This window comes from Drosophila hydei, unplaced genomic scaffold (genome assembly GCF_003285905.1).
Source record: "Drosophila hydei strain 15085-1641.00,03,60 unplaced genomic scaffold, DhydRS2 tig00000063-arrow-pilon, whole genome shotgun sequence".
NCBI lineage: Eukaryota > Metazoa > Arthropoda > Insecta > Diptera > Drosophilidae > Drosophila > Drosophila hydei.
The window spans coordinates 2,256,903-2,278,397 of record NW_022045657.1 but is presented as its reverse complement, the minus strand read 5'-3'; the positions used below and the strand labels follow the sequence as shown (position 1 = coordinate 2,278,397).

At 39.2% G+C, this 21,495-nt stretch overlaps 2 protein-coding genes across 3 annotated transcripts in view; one reads left to right on the top strand and one right to left on the bottom strand.

The window, feature by feature from the left end:
• The window catches only part of LOC111604908 (protein doublesex), a 32,353-nt gene extending 23,963 nt beyond the window's left edge, over positions 1–8,390 (top strand). Inside the window, exons 2-3 of one of the 2 annotated variants that reach the window (XM_023323150.2) lie at positions 2,650–2,787; positions 7,843–8,390. In XM_023323150.2, coding sequence (XP_023178918.2) covers positions 2,650–2,787; positions 7,843–8,360 — 656 coding nt within the window. In that variant the 3' untranslated portion in view covers positions 8,361–8,390. Of the gene's footprint in view, positions 1–2,649; positions 2,788–2,934; positions 4,039–7,842 lie in introns of those variants that run through there. The other variant, XM_023323151.2, reaches the window with a different exon arrangement.
• An 8,876-nt stretch (positions 8,391–17,266) lies between these two features.
• On the bottom strand, positions 17,267–21,428 carry LOC111604968 (transcription termination factor 2). The gene is made up of 5 exons (XM_023323257.2): positions 21,129–21,428; positions 19,865–21,063; positions 19,295–19,616; positions 18,332–19,188; positions 17,267–18,272 (listed from the first exon to the last, which is right to left on the bottom strand). The coding sequence occupies exons 1-5, from the start codon at positions 21,193–21,195 to the stop codon at positions 17,529–17,531; spliced, it is 3,189 nt and encodes a 1,062-aa protein (XP_023179025.2). The 5' UTR covers positions 21,196–21,428; the 3' UTR covers positions 17,267–17,528.
• Positions 21,429–21,495: the final 67 nt, after the last annotated feature.

The following is a 21,495-nucleotide window of genomic DNA, read 5'->3' as shown; positions in this document are numbered from 1 at the left end:
CAAAAACGAGGACGAAGGAGCAAAAAAATGCTAACAGAACGATGCTGGATTGTACCAAAAAAGGATTCGGCTGCAGGAGAGCCAGCAGAACGAGAGAGAGAGAGAGAGAGAGAAAGTGTGAGAGAGAGAGCGCGCAGCGAGCATCGAGTCGAGAGTAAGCTGCACTTGGCACAGTAATAAAAGTAATAATACCAGCAGAACGAACCAACTATATAGAAAACAGATATACATATGCTATGTATATATATATATATATATATATATATATATATATATATATATATATATATATATATATATATAGCTGCGCAGAGTTGCAGCTCGTTTATGCGCGTTAATGGCATCGTTTACTGGCTAACTGTAAATGTGCGCCCATAAATGGGAGTGGCGGTTACTGTTGCAGCTGCAACTTGATGTGGCATCAATTGGCTACAACTGCACAACCCATTCAATAAGATAGGCGTGTCCAAACACATCTGCGGGCTGCATCCCGCATTGCAAGAAATTAATTGAAATATTCAGATAACTTTTATAGGTATCGATGTAAGGAATCTACAATTAGGTTGAACATAAGCCTTTACATTCGAGCTGTATTTAAAAGGACAGAAATTGGACAGAAAAAATAGTTATAAAGAAATAATCCATATATCTGTGTGGCCATACAATCATATCATCTAAAAATTAATAAATATATTATTTAATTATATTACACAAACTAATAAATTTCTCATTTAGTTTTTAAATAAAATCCGTTTAAATATGAATTTTTCACTGCCTAATATGTCAAATCCAATTAGCGCTAAACAATTTTTTGCATATTGTTTTAGCCTGTCTAAAAGTGGTCTAACTAATTGGCCAATCAAATGGTTTTTGTTTTTTATTTCGTTACGCTGCGGCAACAATAAATCAATTTATTAAATTTATATGCGGTTAATAAAATAATTTTTAGACATAAAATGCAGTTAAGCCAATGGCTTATAAAAATAAAAGAAAAAAAACAATGGCTAATGGCTTAATTGCTAAATTAAAAATGGCAGCGTACAAAGACAGCAACAACGAGAATTATTATAGATAACAACAACAAGAGCAACCAGTGCGTGCAAGCGGTGTATATACACGCACACGCACACGCACACTTATATGCATACATGCATGTATGCATACATAACTACACATGTATACAACACAAATTATGTAAACTAAACAAGGGCAACAACAACAGCTACACACGCAAAGTATAAAACACGTTTCACACGCACACATACACATACACACGTACAGGCACTTCGCTCACCAATGCAAAACGTGCGCCGCACCAACACGAACAGCAACAACAGCACAGCGCCAACTACTCAGCGCAGCAGTTGCATACAACATAACAGCAACAACAACAACAACAGCCACATAAAAGGCGAAAAGAAGAGAGAGAAACATAATAAAACGAGCCAATGACTATGAAGCTCCGCCTACTACGGAAACTACCGACGACGACAGCAACGATGACGACGACGACGACGACGTCAGCAGCGCAGCAGCTGCCATTTGTTCAAGCTGTTGTTGTTGTTGTTGTTGGTCTTCTTCCAATTATTGTTGTTGTTCGTGCTGCTGCTGCTGGTGCTGCTGCTATGTAGGTAAAAAGAAAAGAAAAAATGGCAGCGCATTAAGTGAACATAGCGCGTATAGAAGCGCAACTAAAACCCGAAGCAGCTGACGAAGATTGGACTAGAAATTGCCAGCAGCAATGCGACGAATTAGAGCAACCGTTACATTTATATAATATATATATACACATACATATTAAGTGTATATAGACATACATATTAAGTGTATATACACATACATAATATTTCTGAATAATCAAGAAACATTTATATACTTTTGCATTTGCCATTGAATTTCCCATTTGTATAATTATTATTTTTGTACTTTAAGCTATTATATTTTTATTAGTATAGTCTAGAATTTTCCATCTCTACAGGCTTTTTAGAAAGGCTAGATCATTTAGAGTGAAAGCATCTAAATTTTGAGATAACATAAAAGGCATAAAATAGAGCTAAGACAGAAAGACCTCGCCTGCTAGCTAAGAATTCATTTCATCTAGGCAGCTTTCTAACGATAGTAAAAACATTTTTGCATGACTCAAACCCTTTATTACACAAAAGTTTCGCTTTTGCGTGCTCAGACAGTTCGTACTGATAAGACAAGATCTTCCGATCTATTTTCCCCTCTGATGATCTCAGCCCGAAGTGGCAGTGGGAACGCTTCAGGCATTGCGTTTGTATTGGGTTTCATTTTGTGCCTACGTTTTTGCCGCCATGTTTACATTTAGCATAGCCACGTCTGGCCCTTTCAATGGGGTATCATTTGGAGAGTCGTAAATAAAATAAAATTAAAAAAAAACCGCTCAAGCAGCTGAAAATTGAGAATATCAATGGATGTTGCGTATACGCTGCGTTTTCCGTCTCCAATTTGAGTTTATTTATTTATGTTGATATTTCGAATGGGTCCCAGATAAGTTGTTTATGGCTTTCCATGCCGAACTTTGTATTCGATTACAAGCGGATACTTGAATGTCATGAGAACGTGCGAGATTGGAGAGAATGTCATCGAGTTTCATTTGTAAATCGGTTTTGTTTGTTTCATTTGCAGGCCAGGATGTTTTCCTAGACTATTGTCAGAAGCTGTTAGAGAAGTTTCGTTATCCGTGGGAGCTGATGCCGCTCATGTATGTGATATTAAAGGATGCTGGTGCAGATATCGATGAGGCTTCACGTCGCATCGAAGAGGGTAAGCCAAAAGAGACAAACTACTTCAACTATTTATTAAGCAAATAAGCTAAAACGAAAAGTTTTACAAACTGCTCTTACTTCTACGGTATATATATGTATATATATCTATAATACAATTTACATACGTATCTTTCGATCTGGATAGGCCAATATGTTGTCAATGAATACTCCCGTCAAAACAATTTAAATATTTATGACGGGGGTGAGCTACGCTACACAACGCGGCAATGTGGATGATAATTGTTCTGTTAATCCGTTTGAGTATCAAATTCAGAATTAAAACTCTTTAAAGAAATTACATTTTATCTAGTTATATATAACTTTTATTTCTCGTCGACTTCAACTTAAAGAAAAAGCCCATTTAATATTTAGCTTAAAGCTTCAGCAAAACGCGCGCGAGTTGCAACAAATTAAAATATTGGGCTTTAAATTTAAACTAAAAAAGTAATATACACAAAAAAATAAGAATTGAAAAACCTCTGTAAATATATTCGAATTTAATGTAAGCGAGCAACTTTTACTTGGATATTAAAATCTTCAATCAACAAACCAAATACACAACTCTTCCATCAACATACCCTGGCATTGATGTCGCCACTTAAGCCACTCTTCAATCAACACACCATGGCATTGATTTCGCCACTTAAGCCACTCTTCAATCAACATACCCTGGCAGTGATGTCATTTAAGCCACTCTTCAATCAACATACCCCCTATGGATATTGACGATTATGATGTCCAGCTACTCTAACTACTCTACAATCAACAAACCCATCTACTCAACACGCAACGCAACTGCTTGTCAAATCTGAATGCCAAAAGCTCTTTCAACTATCCTCAGATCAACTCTAGTAAAAGTTTACCCGAACGGTTGTTTAGCTTTAGTTCAAATAACTAATATAAAGATTTCATTTTAAGTTAGCTTAAGTTGAGCTGAGTTTGGGTGGACCAAACACCATCAACAAAATCAAATATTACAAAATAAACAAATTTCTCAATTTGATAGCACCATAGTTAAGATCCAAGCACAAAACTAGTTCGCTTTATCAAAAAAGAAAAACTTTCAAAATTATTTCCTTTTCACTGCTCATTTGGTCCAGCCTAACCCAAACTCGAGCACATTTTATTTCTTTAAGCTTCACTTTAGATTTAAAATTAATTTTAAATTATTCATTTTGTAAGTACTTTCTATATAAAAATCACACCTATCAGATCTTTGCTATACCTAATTAAACAACTTATAAAACTATCTATAGAATTCCAAAGTTCAGTAAAATAATGGCAAAACCAATAACAGAACTTGAATTAGTCTAAAATACCTAAATAGTTTCAATATTTATACTATGTAAAAATACAGAAACTTAAGATATTCAGTCTTGATAAATACTATATGTTTATATAATGTCTAACGATATCAAATTATTAACGAACTATGTATAAATATTGTTATTGATTTAAGCAGTTCATAATGCATATGCCAAGTTACAGCAACAACAGCAACAACAACAACAAACAATTCAATGTAAAAACAAAATAAAAATATTTTCCTTAAACAAAAGTAAATGGGCAGCATTAAGAGAGAAGTTTCCCACAAATATCTAAAGATGGGGTGGCGAGAGGGTTTCAGCTGCCTGTTTTTGATTTCGTGAATAACATTAAAAATTGTAACGATTGCTTTCTCAAGTTGTTTGCCATTTCATCAGAACCGTTACACGTCGCAGCGTTTCACTGCCAGGGCAAATGAAGTTGCAGCTGTAGCTGGAGCTGGAGCTGGAGTTGAAGTTGCAGCCAAAGCTGGAGTTGGGGCTGGTGGTGCTGGCGTTGTTGTTGTTGTTGTAGTCGCCGCTGCTAGCATCGTAAATGCATCATTAAACCGAAAAATGCATGCGAAAAATTTACGACATTGCCAACACCGTCACTGAAAGGCTTCCAGCTTCAGCTTCAGCGTCAGCGTCAGCTTCAGCTTAGCTCAATCCCAATCCCATCTTCTCAGTACCCCAAAAGGCATTTCCATGGGAAAGCTGCCAGGTAGTAGCTACAATAATATTGCAGCGTCGTTTGCTGCCACTAAACACGTTCATCCAGGTGGGATGAACAGACGGCAGCGGTGTATAGCTGTGTAGCAGAAGAAGAAAAGGAAAGGGGAAGGGTATGTGGATGTGGATGGGAAAAGGTAGAATGGGGTTTACTTCGAATAGGCAATGCGACGTGTAAATGTGTGCGCTATAAAGCTTAAAAGTGTTTATGCTTGAATGGCTCACGGGTTGGCGGCACATATAGATTGCAAATTGTGCAAAAACGATTTAGAAGCAAAAACTTGTTAATTTCTATGGCCAATTCTTCTAAGAAGTGTATAAGCAGCTTGTCATCGAAATGATCAATAAGATATCATAGAATTTAACATTATCAAAAATGTTGAAAGTCCCCTTGGATAAAGTTTATTGAGCATTTATCTTCGTCACAAAGACAACTCTTAGCAAATAACTAGTTATAGTTTCCGCTATCTATATAACTCTCTATTCGTAACTAACCTTTGGTAAGCCCATTGCCCACAGCTCTTAGTTTTTGCTCACACTATTTATGATCCTTCACGCCCATTTAGGCAAATGAGTCAGCTTACGGCAGTTTTTATGACACATTTCTCATTCTTGTTTCGGTCATATTTTTAAGCCCTGTCTTTGCTATGTAAACCCATAAAATAGACTTTTTTGCCAGAGCGAGAGAGATGCAGCTGATGATGTGGAATGTGTTTTAACCCTGCCCTCGGGACGAATACTACAAATTCCTTCAGCTTAGCAGTCCAGCAAAACAAAAATGATGAGTATCAAGAGGAAGACTGGGTTCTATTTGCCAATGCTTATTAAATACTATAGAAAAGCGCTGCCATCATCGGGAGCAGCAGCAACAGCAGGAAGCGAAAAATTTCAACTTTACGACTTCATATTGTGGGCGGGTCGTAAAAAATTGTGCAGCGTCAACTGGCAGGGCCCATACAGCACTTGTACTCGTACTACTGACATTTTACGGCTCGACAAGTAACATGCATGTCCCAACTAGTGCCAGACAACAGATATACAAACATATACGTAAGCACTCAGAGAATTTTGTTTGCAAGTCTATGGCAAACAACATCGAAATTTGAACAAGATCAATTTCAAGTTTCGACTGTAAATTAATTGATTAAATGAATTATTAGCAATTGCCATCCAATCATACAACATTTTTAGTAACAAATTTCTTTAAGTGTATATATATATATATATATATGTCCATGTACATGTAAGGAAAGCGAGTCATGATATATTAGTGCTGTGCGCTGGCAACTCCTTGGCCGTTTTGCTTTCTGGCTTAATAATAAGCAGCCAGTTTGTCATAAATGTGGCTGGACATGGCCACTTCCATTAAATTGACCGAGCTTTAGCTGATTGCCGCTGCTGCTACTGCTGCTGCGGATGCTCTTATTGTCATCTGCTGCCGCCAGCTAACCTAGTGATGCGTGAAGTTAGTGCCAAGGTTTTGTGGCCTGCAAACTTGCTGATTAAAACCGCTGCGTGGCACACAGTTGCTTAACAAAATAAAACACTTCACATTTTCAGAGCTTATCTTAAATTCTTTCCACTTTTAATTCTAAATTAAATAATATAACACGCTGCTGCCACATGGCTTAAATATGTGATTAGCATGACTTGCCACATTGCTTACAAATAAAATTTCAAAGACAAACCGTTTTTAAATTGAAAAAAAGTTTTAAAAATCTTCTATAACTTAAAACTCCACCGGTTTATTAATCACACATGCACAGTAAACTGATTAAAATTAAATAACAATTTATTGAATTAAATAAATAACAGTCATTCTGGCTAACAGTCTGGCAGCCCTGAGCACTAAGTTGGCTGCGCCACCTACTTATTGAATTGCGCCTTAAAATCAATTGTGAGGTCACCTCACATTTGCGAGCAGGAATATTGAATGCCATCATGGGGTCACCCTTTAATTCAAAATCTGGTGTTCAATAAAAATTTAACAGTCGTATCCGAAATACATGACCAATAGATAAAAAAGAACTCTTAACTCTCCACATACCACACATACTACTGTTTAGCTATTTTCACACAGAACTTTGACCTGCTGCTCAAGATGCACTCACTTAATTAATCCCAGCCCAGCAAAAATTTTAATGTGCGGGCTTGTTCAAAGTTTACGACTTTTTATTTCGGACTGGAATTAGTATGAGTATTAGTTGTTGCCCAGGTTTTTGGTCAAATACATAAATGGTAGGTTAGAGTACACGTACATCTCTATGTACAGAAGTATGTGCGTATGCCGTTTTGCTCGGGCCTGTGGCACACTCGTGCGTAATATTCCCGTGTGCCTGGGCTCTGTTTAATGCATTCTGCAGTTGGCGGAAGAAAAAATCCCATTAAAATTAAGTAAAATTGCAGCAGCAGCAGCAACGTAATCGTAAAAACTTGGCATTTTGATGTTGCAGCAAGCAGTAAAATTTTGAAAAGTTTTTGCCACATAGATAAGTCGATGTGGGGTGGTTGGGGCTGCGACCGGGTGCGAGGTGTTGGGTGCGGCAAACAAAGGTTCTGCCTCTTACGGGGGATGGGCTTAACAGAATGGGTCCATTGTGTGCGAGTGTGTGTGTGTGAAGGTTGCACATAAAGTGCATGCCACAACGATCCGTGTGTGTGTGTATGTACCTTGGTCCGGGACATAGACTTTTACTGCCCGGGCATAGTTAATGTTATGGCTTCAATAGTTTATAAGTTATGTGCTGAAAAGTGTGAAAACCCAGCGCAATTTAACGATATAAGTAATAAACTCGTCTACGTGCGAGGGCGCACGCACATATGCACTATATAGATGCATACATATATTTACATATATATTTCAAATCGTCCAGTAATAACTTTATCAGCATGTTTCCAAAGCAGGCTGCGGCTGCGGCCGCGACTGAGACTGCTGATTGTGTGGCGCCATCTAACGACGCCAGGGTGACCATATTTCACAATAAGTTATTGATATTACATTTTGTTCGTTTCCACAGCGCGTGTAGAAATAAATCGAATTGTAGCGCAAATCTATTACAACTACTACACACCGATGGCCATCGGCTTACATACGAGCGGAGCGCCCATGTACCTGACCTACCCCAGCATCGAGCGCTATGGCACCCATTTTACGCATCTGCCGCTGACACAGATTCGGCCGCCGACGCCCGAACCGCTCGCCCTCAGCCGGACGCCGCCCAGTCCAACCAGCGCCGGCATCTCAGCATCCAATCCGCATCAGAAGCAATCGTCGCGTCCCGCCAGCAGTAATGGCACCATCCAATCAGCTGCCTCACCCAATCCGGTCACGACCGTGGCCACGATCGCAACGCCCGGCCAGCATCAGCAGCGTTCGCGTTCCGGAACGCCCACAACACCACCGCCGGCACACAGCAGCAGTAATGGCGCCTACCATCACCAGCATCACCATCACCATCATAGTCATCATCATGGCCAGCATCTGGTCAGCTCCACCTCCGCCGCTGCCGTTGCGGCAGCCGCAGCCGCCACGTAACAGTATCGCCATGTTGCTGCCGCTGCGGCAGCAGCTGCAGCAGCTGTGCTCTTTGTGTAAGTAACAGCCAATCAAGCGCAATTCAATTGTTATGAGGTAGAGTATCCAATAAACCTAATAGCTCTATGTGCGCATACTTGCCTCAAGTATTTTCAAACTAAGTGAGAATCTTTAAGATTTCATTTTAAGTTTAGAAAATTTAGCTAAAATATATATAAAGTGTTATTTAAGACAAATATAAAAACATCATTATATATATTCAGTTTCTTTGAAATATAATTAACATCAGCTTATATATTTATAGTTATATTTATAAAACATTATATATATATATATATTTATATATATTATAAAATTTAAAGTTTTCATTTTGGAGAATTTTTACTCAACTCAAAATTATTTTTTTGTTAATTCTCAGTTTAGTAGAAATCTTCTTGAGCTTAGCATAGATTTCCTTAACACATGCTCAAGAAATATATTAAAAGAAAAACCTTGAGTTAAATTATTGTATATTATATATATAGTTTACAAAAGTTCTATGTAATTTTCAAGGCATTCAAGTCTTGTTAACTAAATATAAAATTCTACAATTGGATTTTCCAACAAGCTCACTTTTAATACCAGATTTAATACTCAATATAATCTTAGAAAAGGTAATTTTCCTCCCCAACTTTAAAGTAAAAATACTTCTTATAATAAATATATTATTGTTCATATCAAATTGAAATCAACACTTATTTAGACTTTATCTAAGAGCTGTTCAAATGTAAGGAATTGAAATATATATACAATCTTTATATGACCAACAATTGACAGAAGAGCAGAGCATATAAATTATTTTCTGATTTCGATTGAAAATTCTATTTTAATTTCATGCGACATAAAATGCCTTCTATAGACTCTTAATAAAATTACTATTTAAATTATTAAGTTTCCTTAATATTTATAGCAACATTTAGATATAATCTCTAGATACATCAAAGTTAGCCAATAGAAGGTTTGTTGGAGCTAAAGAACAAAACAGTATTTTGACCCTAGTCACCTGATGTCTTAAGAAATTCTTTCTCTGTTCAGCTTACACACAAATACCCTTTCTGTGTCAAATTTTATAGCGTATTTCAGTCTCGACTCGCTGGAAAATATTTTCTATTTTCTTTTCAGCTTATTTGGCATGCAGGACCTGGCGCGCTGCCTTTAATCAAATCAATTTCGCAGCATAGTTTTATGTTTACAATTTAAGTTGGTTGCCTGCCACGCTTGCCACTTGCCGCCTGCCGCTTGCAGTTTTCATTTTCATTTCCATTTCCGGCGGCTGCTGCTTGCATTTCCGGTCTGCGCACGAAAGTATGCAATGGCTTTTTCATCATTTCGCCTGATGGCTGCAACGTGGCAACAAAAGCTGCTGCTGCAGCTCACAAGCACTCACACAAACAATTCCTCTTGGCTGCCACACGGCCATCTCCTCGGCTCTTCTCCTCGCCCCGCCGCGCATCTCCTGATGTGGCACGTCGCTTGCTTTTGTGCTGACAATTGAAGCAATTCGCCTTGGCCAATTGCTGTTGTTGTTGTTCTTGCCATTTAATTTAGGGGCAAGTGTTAAATTTCCATGCTGGCTGGCATTTTAGTTTATATTATGCTTTCAACATTTTGTTGCCTTTTGTTTCAAACGCTCTCTCGCTTTAATTAAAAACTCAAGTGGCGTCAGGCAAAGCCCGAAAAAAGAAGCCATGGCAAAGCAGATTCGTCTCTGATTTCTGTCCTCACGCCATTCGCACACAGCGCTCGCATTTGTGTTTGGCTGCCACAAATATCATAATGTTTGCTGCCACACATCAAAACTTTTGCACACACAAATTTTACGATGCCCAGCGAACACTTCAGAATGCATATTTCAATGTCTGTCTGGTCGAAAGGTAATAAAATATACGCATTTTGCAACAAAACGCAGCATCTCTAAATCTTGTCTAGAATTATTCAGTTTCCGTGCTATCCTTCGATTGTTTGTGCGCCCTTTCGGCACATTAAAACGCCAACACCAACTCCAACTCCAACTCGACTCCAACTCCAACTACAACTACGACTCATCTCATCTCATCTCATCTCCTGGTGGCATTTCGCATCAAAGGCGCATCGTGAGTTTTTACGAGTGCATCATAAAACTGGCAACGCACGAGAGAGGCGTCTGCGGCTGCGGCTGCTGCGTGAAAATATTCTTTTTATTCTTAACTTATATCGTTGAGGTTTTCCTACTTTACTTTTCCTCATCTTGGGCTACTTCGTCGTCGCCTTCTTCTTCTTCATCCTCTTTTTCTTCTCATATATAGTGTGTCCGCGTATTTCTGTAAGCCTAGGCAAAGGGCTATGCAATTAAATTGCGCACTGCGAACTACAAAGTCGAACGACTGAAGTAGGCAAGTTGCAAATGGGCGAGAAGCAGTGGCAAACAGTGCTGCAAATTACTGCCGATTTCCCGCCAAATCTAGCCTTTTTTAAACAGTATATTTATAGCGAGAATTCTTTGATGTTTTTTATTGCTTGCTTAAATTCGTGACTATTTGATAAAAAGTGTATTAAAACTGTGGCATTATATCTATATATATACATTTATATGTAAGCATATATGAATATTATTATATAGAACTTGTAAGCTAAAGCATTGCAAGGGATTGAGAAAGCTGCCTTAGAGAGTCAGTCGAGGTGGCTGCTGAGCAAAGAGAATCTGAATTAGAAGAACTAAAGAATTGAAGAATTTTGAAAAACGTTTCAAGACTTCAGTAATTGTTTCCTTAATATCATTAATCCTAGCTCCAGTTGTCAAGCCAAGAAGATACAGTTTAACAGATTTCTGAGTTTTGACCTTTCTTCAAACTGTTTTTGAAGTCCTTGGTCTAAGTAACTTAATCAAAAATAAAAAAAAATAGTAGAAATATATATTTTTGATACATGTAATGTTACGTAGGAGAAAGTTTTGAAGTTTTTTTATCATCTTTGTGGTGACATGTGGCGTGCGGAAATGACTTAAATTAAAGTAACATCAGAGCTTATTTAGTTCGTCAGCTTCGCGAAAAGAGTTTGGACACATCAAATTTATCAGCAACTAAGCAAAAATCAACAACAATTATTCAGTTGGAAATGTGGCGCGGCCATAAAAAGTACCAAACAATGCGAAACTTTTACGAGCCGTCCAGGCTCCATGCCACAGGCAAAGTAGCTTCAAGCGCCCTCGGCTCCTTGGCTGCATTTCATTTGTTTCACACACACACGCACACACACAATGAGACCGATATCCTGGCGATTCGTTTGACTGCTGCTTCACCTGGCCCCCAAGAATTGCAATAAATGCATAAGTTTCCATTTAACGATATTTTGTTACCGTTTCACACACCTTCTGGTCGTCATATAAAAACGTGAAATGCTTTCTATTTTCATTTCATTTTCCGCTTTTCCCTGAATGCTTCTCTCTGCATCTGCGTGTGCCAAGCCAATTTTCTTCATCTCGAATTGTTGTTAACATTTTGCTCGCAATCTATTGTCGAACGTCGCCTCAGCGTACAAACATAGTAAATTATATATACTCTCTATGGTTCTATGTATCTGAATGATCTTGGCTGACAGCCAATGTGGCATTACATTGCTAAAGACTGACGGTTCAAGGACTTAGTAATCTAGATTATGTCGAACTATGTACTACATATATATCTATATATATGTATGTATATAGATATATATATATCTACTGACTGATTGATAAACTGATTAATTAGCCCCAAGCCTGATAGACTCTTTGATTGATTGCCAGATAAGACACTGCTCTGATTGACTGATTGATTGCATATGATTCTGACTAACTGATTGAGTGATTGTTTGAATATGACTATCCAATGGCCAGCCCATTACTCGTTAGATGTTGAAATACCAAGCAACAAATTGCTTGATTGATTGATTGATATATATAATGCTTTGGCAAATCGTTTGGCTTTCTTTCAATCGTTCAGTACATTTTCTTTATGTCGCCTGAAAGATCATATATATACATATATATATACAATAACCCACATACATTATATTGTGTGTATTTTGTGCTTTTGTGTTGTCGCACAATTTCCGCTGATTTCTAATTTCCGTTGAGTCGTCATTAAAAAGCAGAAAAAACGAACTCGAACAGCAAATCCCTTATTTTTAATGCCCTGCTCCTCAGTCATCAACGCCGAGCGACATGGGGCCCCGTCCTCGAGGTCGAGGCGGACCATAATAAATGCAATGCTTGGCATAAAAATCAAAATAAAAATAAAAATAAAAATGAAAATGAAAAAAAAATCAACTTAAGAATAACAAAAACAGAAAGAAAAAAGAAGTTATAGTTTTGCGAGCGAGTCTCGAAGTTTCAGTTTCAGTTTCAGCTTACGCTGCTCAAATTTCGCCCCGTACTCCCTCCCCCACCCCACCGATCCACTCCCATCTAGAACATAATTCGGCTTGTGTTTATTGTTGTTCGCCTTTTTCGTTTGGCTTGCGTGTTGGGCGCTCTCCGGTTTTTATGGTGCCGCGTTACGCCGTTTTTTTTTGTTTTTGTTTTTTAGTGGACACGCATTATTAAAAAATAAACAATATGTATATGATGTGAGAGAGTAGCTGTCGAGAAGACGTAGTGCCCAGTGCCAGAGCCAGAACCAAAAACCAGCGACTCGAATAAAGAGCGCCTGCCCTGCAGCCCTCGTTCAGCTACTCAGTTTTCAGTGGAAATTTTTTTGTGGCGATCGTAAAAAGTTGAGTCGAGCAAATAAACAGAACGACTGTCGAGTACTACTTATAGGATATAGTTCAACGAATCAGGCATACTCTGCAGGGAAAAATGCAAGCTGAACCTGGTGAAGGAGAGACAAATATATAGATTGTCTGACCCTGAGACTTGAACTTATATTGGTTTTTCTTTAAGTTATTCGATGATCGATAAATAAATTAAGAACTGGAAGCAGAACTAAATCTGTAATTTTTAGCTCAGCAATATATATAAATATATACATATATTATAAGTTATTATTTCTTTGATCAATTGGAGGTTAACGCTTATGATCGATATAGTCAAGTGTGATCAATAAGCAGTTAAATAAATCACAACACTTTCTAAGCTTACTTAAAGAAAAATATATAAATTGCACTACTATTTTTTTGAACAGTCTCCACATGTAATTTCGACCCGGTTCCTTGAAGGCCTTGTCTACCCCAAGTCTATTTAGGGTATACAGTATACTAAGTACTCAAACACTAATAACTCAATTGCTCTTACGATACTATGTACTTGCCAACCATAGCTCAGCAGGCAGCTCAAGGAATCAATATGAATCAATAGAAGCATTTGGTATTAAGGAAGTACACAATAGATTCTATAATACTTATCCTTTTGTGTACGTATTCGATACACTTAAAGTGCTTTTCAATGTTCAGTCAGACATTCATTTGCAATTAGTTCAGCGGCGACAATTGAAAATGAACCGTGGCCACTGCTGCTGCGGCATTATCTTAAAGTGCATCATAAAAATCACATTTGGCATTATAAAAAGAGTAAGAAAAAACAAAAAACGAAAAAGTGAAGAGTCAAGATAAACGCAGCTGCGCCTGGAATCAGATATATACCAACGCAACTCAAGCCAAGCCAAGCTACGTCATGTCATGGCCTGCCTGGACACCGTCCTGTTCCGTCTTCGTTTTGCTATAAAATTTGGTTTTACGAGCTGCTTCTCGTGCTCATTCGCCTTCTCGTCCTGCTGGCCCAGGTGAGCTCTGGCGGGGATTGTGCGCTTTGGCATTACAATGATTTTAATGCCTTTTATGGGCCAAAGCTAGAGACATTGCACCCATATGGGCACGCCGCTGGGATTATAGTATTATATGCCAGAGCGCTCGTTACCATTAAAAATGGTTTTATGCCCCAAGACTCGGCCGTACCGAAAATCATATTGAATTTTAAGCTAATTGCTAAGCAGGCAGGCCCCTAGACACTGTTTCCATTTTACGATTTTACGTTTCAACTAATACTTTTCGCCCATTTCTCTTCCACTCGCCCCGTTTAGCGATAATTAAAAACTGGCTGACCTTGGAGCCTTGGCAGAGATCTTTCAACTGAACTCGACTACAACTTCCCCGTGGTATAGATCTACAAACATAATATTAATATTAATTATACTTAAAATTATAATTATAATATGATAATCCCACTCACATACACGCAGAAACATTGTTTGTTCTTTAAACTAAAATTATGGCATGCATGCAAATACTATAGCAAATTCTGAAATACCCTTTAAAAGCCGAGGTACTCCAGCCTGAAGAATATATATTCAAATTGATCTCAACTTAAGTCTAAAGCAAAGGTAAACAAAATCACAAATGCGCTACAAATAATTACTTAAAAATAAATAATCTATATACAGTGGCTCCAACGCCAAATCGGACAAGACTATTTATTTTTTTCAAAGTGTTTTTTCTTATGCAGTAAGTTAATTTTTTATCGTTTTCACATTTTTGCTTAAATCTATTATGTATAAGCCTCCCAAAACAAAAAAAAAATTTGTAATTTCAAACGGCAACATTTTTTTTATTTTAAAAAACGAGCAACAAGTCCGATTTTGAGCTTCAACGCCAAATCGGACAAAAGAAAACTTAAATGAAAAATAACAGAAAAACGTAATATTTAATATTTTGTTGCAAAACCTTTGTTTGCGACAACAGCCTGCAAGCGATTGGGAACTGATTTGACCAACTTTTTGCAGATCTCTGGCTCTATGGAGTTCCAAGCTGCAAGTAATCCCTTTTTTAATTGGTCAACTGTGTTATACCGGTTTTGGTACACTTTCCTCGCCAAAATTTCCCACAGATTCTCTATGACGTTTATATCCGGGCTCTGGGCAGGTGTTTGGATCAGTTTAGGACAGTTATAGATTAGCCAGAGCCTAGCTAGCATTGAAGTGTGCTTGGGGTCGTTGTCTTGATAAAGAGCAAAGTCTTCAAGTATCCCCAATTTCTCCGCACTCTGCTTAACATTTTTCTTCAAAATGTCAAGGTAGCCAAATTTATCCAATATGCCATCAATAAAATGCAAATGGCCAACTCCCGCACTCGACATACAGCCCCAAACCATGACTGAACCTCCTCCATGCTTAACAGTGCCTATGGTGTTCTTGGGCTCAAACTCAGTATTTGGTTTACGCCACACATACACCTTACCATCGGACCCATGCAAATTAAATTTACTTTCATCAGTAAACAACACCTTTAAATAAGATAAGTGTATGATGATATGATGATTATAATATGATATACAACCAACTAACATGATTCCAAAAGTCATCGGTTTTTAGCAAGTACTCTTTTGCGAATTTTATTCTAAACGCCTTGTTCTTAGGGCTAATATACGGCTTTTTTTGTGCAACTCGGCCATGCAAATCATACCGATGCAAAGTATTGCGCACTGTGTTGTCACACACATCCTTTGCAAAGTTTGTTTTTATTGACATCCCGAGTTCCTTTGCGGTTTTAAAGGGATCAACCTTAATTTCCCTTATAATTGACCGTTCTTCTCTTGAGTTTAATCGCTTTCTTTTTCCCTCCTGGCTTTTGTTAATTAATCTTCCATCCTCCCGAAACCTTTTTATGATATCATGAACGGTAGATTTGCTTCTTCCGACCAGATCTGCTATTTCCCTAACGGGTTTGCCATCAAAATGCAGTTTTAATATTATTTGGCGTGCCTCAACACCAGTTTGCTTCCCACGTGGAGCCATTTCGCAAAAATAATTTGTGTTACTGTCACTTATGAGCTTGAGAACATAACGAAATGCAATAAGCAAAACAAAAACGAAAATCTCCGTCAAATAACGGATCTTTTTCTTGCAGTTTTCTTTTGTCCGATTTGGCGTTGAAGCTCAAAATCGGACTTGTTGCTCGTTTTTTAAAATAAAAAAAATGTTGCCGTTTGAAATTACAATTTTTTTTTTCTGTTTTGGGAGGCTTATACATTATATATTTAATAAAAAATGTGAAAACGATAAAAAATTAACTTACTGCATAAGAAAAAACACTTTGAAAAAAATAAATAGTCTTGTCCGATTTGGCGTTGGAGCCACTGTATATATTATAGATAAATATATAGATGATATTAACGAAGTACAGTGAAAGCTCTCTAGAGCGAATAGTCAATAGTCATAAACCCTCAATTTTAACTTTAGTTTTATTCATATTTTATAAATATATAATTTTAAAAAATTTATATATAAAAAAGTTTTCGATTATTTTACAAAAAAAAAGATTTCATTTTATTAAATTTTATTATGCCTTTTTCTTAAAAATAACAATAACTCAAGTTTTTCTAATATTCGCACTAGGCAATTTTCACTGTACTTTTGGCTAATAATCAGAAATCCAAGCTGCACTTCAAAACACACACAACTTTAATGATATCCTAGTCCTAAGTCCTGGCACCATATATAGAGAGCACATTTTGTAGATTTGATTATATTTGGATAAATATAATTATATGCGCATACTACTTGAATATGGGATTACAAAAGCTTGCAGCAAACAAATATTTACTTTTTTAAATCGAAATTTTATATTTCTATTATTGTTTTATTTCTAATATTATTTTTAACCGTCTCAACAGAATGTTACATTTCCTTGGGCTGTGCGCTGTCGTCTTGGAAAGGCAAGCAGGCAGTTATCTATTATATAATTCCTTCCTTTTTTGTTTACTTTAAGTAGTTTGTAGCCTTAAGTTAGGTTTTTACAAAATATATGTTTAAGGATATATATTGCGTATTTGATTGATTGTGTGTGTGCGTGTTACTTAAGATTGACAAGAACCAAAAACGTTATGCTATTCAAATTGTAGTTGAATTTCTCATTAATTCTTTTTTTTTTTTTTGTATTTGCATAAATAAAACAATTGGCTTTCATCTGACTAAGTAAATCAATTAAACAATTAAACATTAAGCAATTAAATTACAATTTAAATGCAACTCACAAATTGTATCGTAGCTTAGGCCTAAATGCAAAGATCATAAACAAATTTCAAATGCTTCAAAAATAAAAGTTTCAATTGAATAAAATTAAAAGTAAAAACGTTTGACGCGAGTTTTGTGGATTTTCAGTTTTTCTTGCCCAGCGTCTGTTTCACATGCCAAAGAGACCCTTGAGATCATCAATGGATAGCTTGGTGCTAACCTTGCCCGTTAGCACACCTTCGGCCAGTTCCAGCTTGCGGTCCTGCAGTGCTTTGATGCGCTGCTCGACGGTGTCCATGCAGACAATCTTGTAGATGACAACATCCTTTTTTTGACCAACACGATAGATGCGATCCTGTGCCTGTGCCTCCAACTGTGGATTCCAGTGCAGATCGAGCAATACCAAATGATTGGCACCAATCAAGTTGAGGCCAACGCCGCCAGCCGTTAGAGAGAGCAAGAGAATGCGTTTAGAGTTGCCTGGATCGTTAAATTCGTTAACAATATCCTGCCGATTCTTGACGGGAATACTGCCATTTAAGGATAAGGCCTTTAAGCCCTCCTTCTCTAGCAGTTCACGCAAAATGTCCAACACCGATGTCCATTGGGACACAACGATAGCTTTGTCGTTCTTCTGCAGCACGTTCGTCTTCAATATCTCTAACACTTTCAGCAATTTGGTTGACGGACGCTTAAGGTTGAATACTGGATTGCTGCGCTTCAGCACATTCTGCGAGGCCTTGGCAATACGTAAATCATCGCCGCTGCGTCCGTCCTGGCCGGAATGACGTGAGCCAGTAGAACTGGCGCTATCGTTAATGGTCATCTTGTTGAGCTGGGCCAACAAATCTATTTCTGGTGTATAGCTATCGCTCTCATCGTCCATTTTGCCAGTGCCCTCCTCTTCCAGCATCTGCATATGAAAGCAAAGAGCATTAAACTGGATCACATATCTGAGTACACAAAGCTTACCGCGTCTATAAGACCAGGATGACAGCATATCTGCCGGAGACGCAACAGCAGCACCAGAATCTCGTGGGACCGCACCTCCTTGTTGTGGCCAGCCATGCGAGAGAATTTCTCATGCATTTTATAGTAGGCGCCATTCGGATCCTTGATCTGGTTGTAGGTAGGCTTGCGTGCATCGCTGATAAAATTGGCATCCGAATCCTTCTCCGCACGCTGAAACAGAAACTGAGCGAACAGCGTTTGCGAAAAGGCCAAAACTTTCTGATAGACATTCATCTCATCCTTATCAAGATTCATTTCAATCAAACGAATTTCCTTATTGGGCAAACTGTTAAGCTTGCCATCCAGCTGCAACTGCACCTTGGTCCGTCTCAGCATAATGGACTTCATCAACAAATTAAGGCGATCCTGTCCGCCGGCACTCTTGTTATCGATCCATTTCTTCCACGTGGCCAGATCATCAAAGGGCGAGCACCGCAAGAACTTCAGCAGCGCATAGACATCCAGTTCCTTATTCTGGATCGGAGTACCCGTCAGAGCCCAGCGATATTTGCCACGTAGCTCACTGACTGCCATCGATGACTGCGCCTTGTGATTGCGCACCACATGCGCCTCATCCAAGATGATGCGACGCCACTTGACGCCACTTAGCGCTCCATTGGCTTTGTTCTCCCGGGCAACAATGTTGTAAGTGGTTACCACGATGTCGTAGGTTCGCAGATGTTTGCCCTTTGACTCACGATTGTTGCCATGATGAACGCAGACCGTGAGTTTATGACGTGACAGCTTGGAGGCAACCTCGCCCTCCCACTGGCGCAGCAAGCTCGCGGGGCAGACCACCAGGGTGCCGCCCTTATAATCTAAAGAACACAAATGTAGCTTAGAACAGGAGTTGTCAAAGATGACTTAATACCCTAGCTGGGCAAAGTCCGTTAATGTCTTTCCATATTTCTATAAGACACTTACGATCCTTGCGCCCCTTGGATGTCCAGCCACCTGTGCTCTTTCGCTTCTTGCCAGGATCTTCGTCTTCGTCACTGCTAGCAGATTCGGCGCCAGCGCCGCTTTCCTGCTTATTTTTACAAGCGAGCACCAGGGATATCATTGTTAACGTCTTGCCAAGACCCATGTCATCAGCCAAAATGCCTCCACGTGGACGCTGCGTCTCGCGCCAGAACATCCAGGCGAGCGCATGCCTCTGGTGATCCATCAGCTTTACCTTCAAGCCTTTTGGGTCATCGGCAAGCACATTATCCGCCGGACACCCTTTCAATGAGCCGTGCAAATCCTGAAAGCAAATTATGGTGCACATGAGAGCCAACCTCAATTAGGGACTAAGAGCAGCTGTCGCTACTGGGTCAGAGATGTGTGTGTAAGGATTTTAATCAGCGCGTGCCAGTGTAAGACGCCCGCACAGTAACTCGTGCCCAGGCGCCAACAGTCGGAGCACGCGTCTCAGATATCCATTCTAGCAGAGTTCATCATGCAAATAAAAAACCAAAAATCACAGCTGAACAAATGACAATTGGTACGCACCTTGAGGGAATCTATTGTAAGGGCTTTCATGGCATTGAACGTGGCCAAGCCCTTGGCACCAGTGTGCGTGGGCTGAATTTGGTTGACTGCTGCAGACAGCTGATCCCAGTTAGGCGCTTCGCCTTGGAGTTGACGTGCATTGATAGCCCGTGGCTGTGAGACCTTTATTTGGGGATTGTCCTTCACTACGGTGAGACCATTTAGATATTTATTTTTGATTTCAATATCCTGACGCAGTACTTCAATCCGCTTCTTTATCTGAGTGCCCTTATCGGGCAGCTTGTGGGCAACCTTCTCATACAGCCTTTCTGCCTCGTTTAGCTGAACGCCCATTTCGGACATTTTGCGTAGCTCCTTTTCAAAGAATTCACGCGTCACCTGCTGACCTTGGATACTCGCACGGTTCGCCGGAGGCTTCTTAATAGCCGCCTTAATTGTGGGCTGTATTAAATTGTTGCCTGATCGTACTCTTGGGGCTTCAGAGCTACTGCGTGGCGAAAAGCTGCGGGTTCTGCGATTCGAAGCGGACGTTGACGGCTCCAGTTCATTTTCCTTGTTGAAACTGTCGTCGGTGCTGCTAGATATTTCTATCGGCGTCTCCTTATTACTCAAAATAAGCACATCGCTGCCCGAAGAATCGTGTGTGGGCGACTTGGGTAGCTGCTGTTGGTGAGCAATGGGAAACAGTGTCGAGTGCAACGTTTCCTCAATGCTGCTTATAAATTGCGTACTATAACGCGGCGATGGCATATTAGCATCTGTGGCCCGACGATAACGATCCGCAACCGCCTGTTCCCGTTCGGCATCTTCATCGAAAGTCGCATCAGTTTCATGTATGCTTATGCTACTATTGCTTATCTCTTGCTTCGACTGCTGTTTCTGCTGCGGCTGTTCCCTCTCCTCGTCGCTGTAGTCTATCTCGCTGGAGCCATCACTTAGATCGTCCGGTCGAACACCTGTAATGCTCATGCGCGTGCGCGGCGACAATGCGCGCTGATCCAACTCATCCTCCTCATCGCTGTCGGAGTAAATCACAGCTTTGCCGCGTGCTGCTCCCTTTTGTCCCCTTCGTTTTGGTTGTTTAATGCTAGAGTCGTCCGAGTTCGTATCCGAATCCGCGACAGTCACATTGCTAGCACCACTGTAGCGACTGGTACCTGTGGCACGGGCAGCGTTACCGCTGCTGCGACTTGAGCGTCCTTGTAAAATAAATAATTTACTGTTTTTTTTTTTGGAAAATTACATTTATTTTTTTATTTTTTACCTGACGTTGTATTGCTAACGACATCGTCTTCTTCATCGCTATAGTATTCCTCGCTTTCGCTGCTCATTTATGAATTTCTTGTCGCGTTCCTTACGAATATCACGCTCAACTCAACAATTTGGGCGCCAGTAAATTTCAACAATGTAGCTGTAAATGTTACCGCTCTTTACAAAACAAACAGCTTGGCATTTACTTGAAAAATTTGGCCTTTTTGCTTATGAGCTATGGTCACACTGCGGACAAGCATGTTATCTGGCACATAAGTAAAAATTAGGAATGGGAAAATAGGAATGTCAACGTGTTGCCTGCTGCCATAAAACGGAGAAAAGCGATAGTTTGACGTTACGGTCACTCTGCACATAAAACA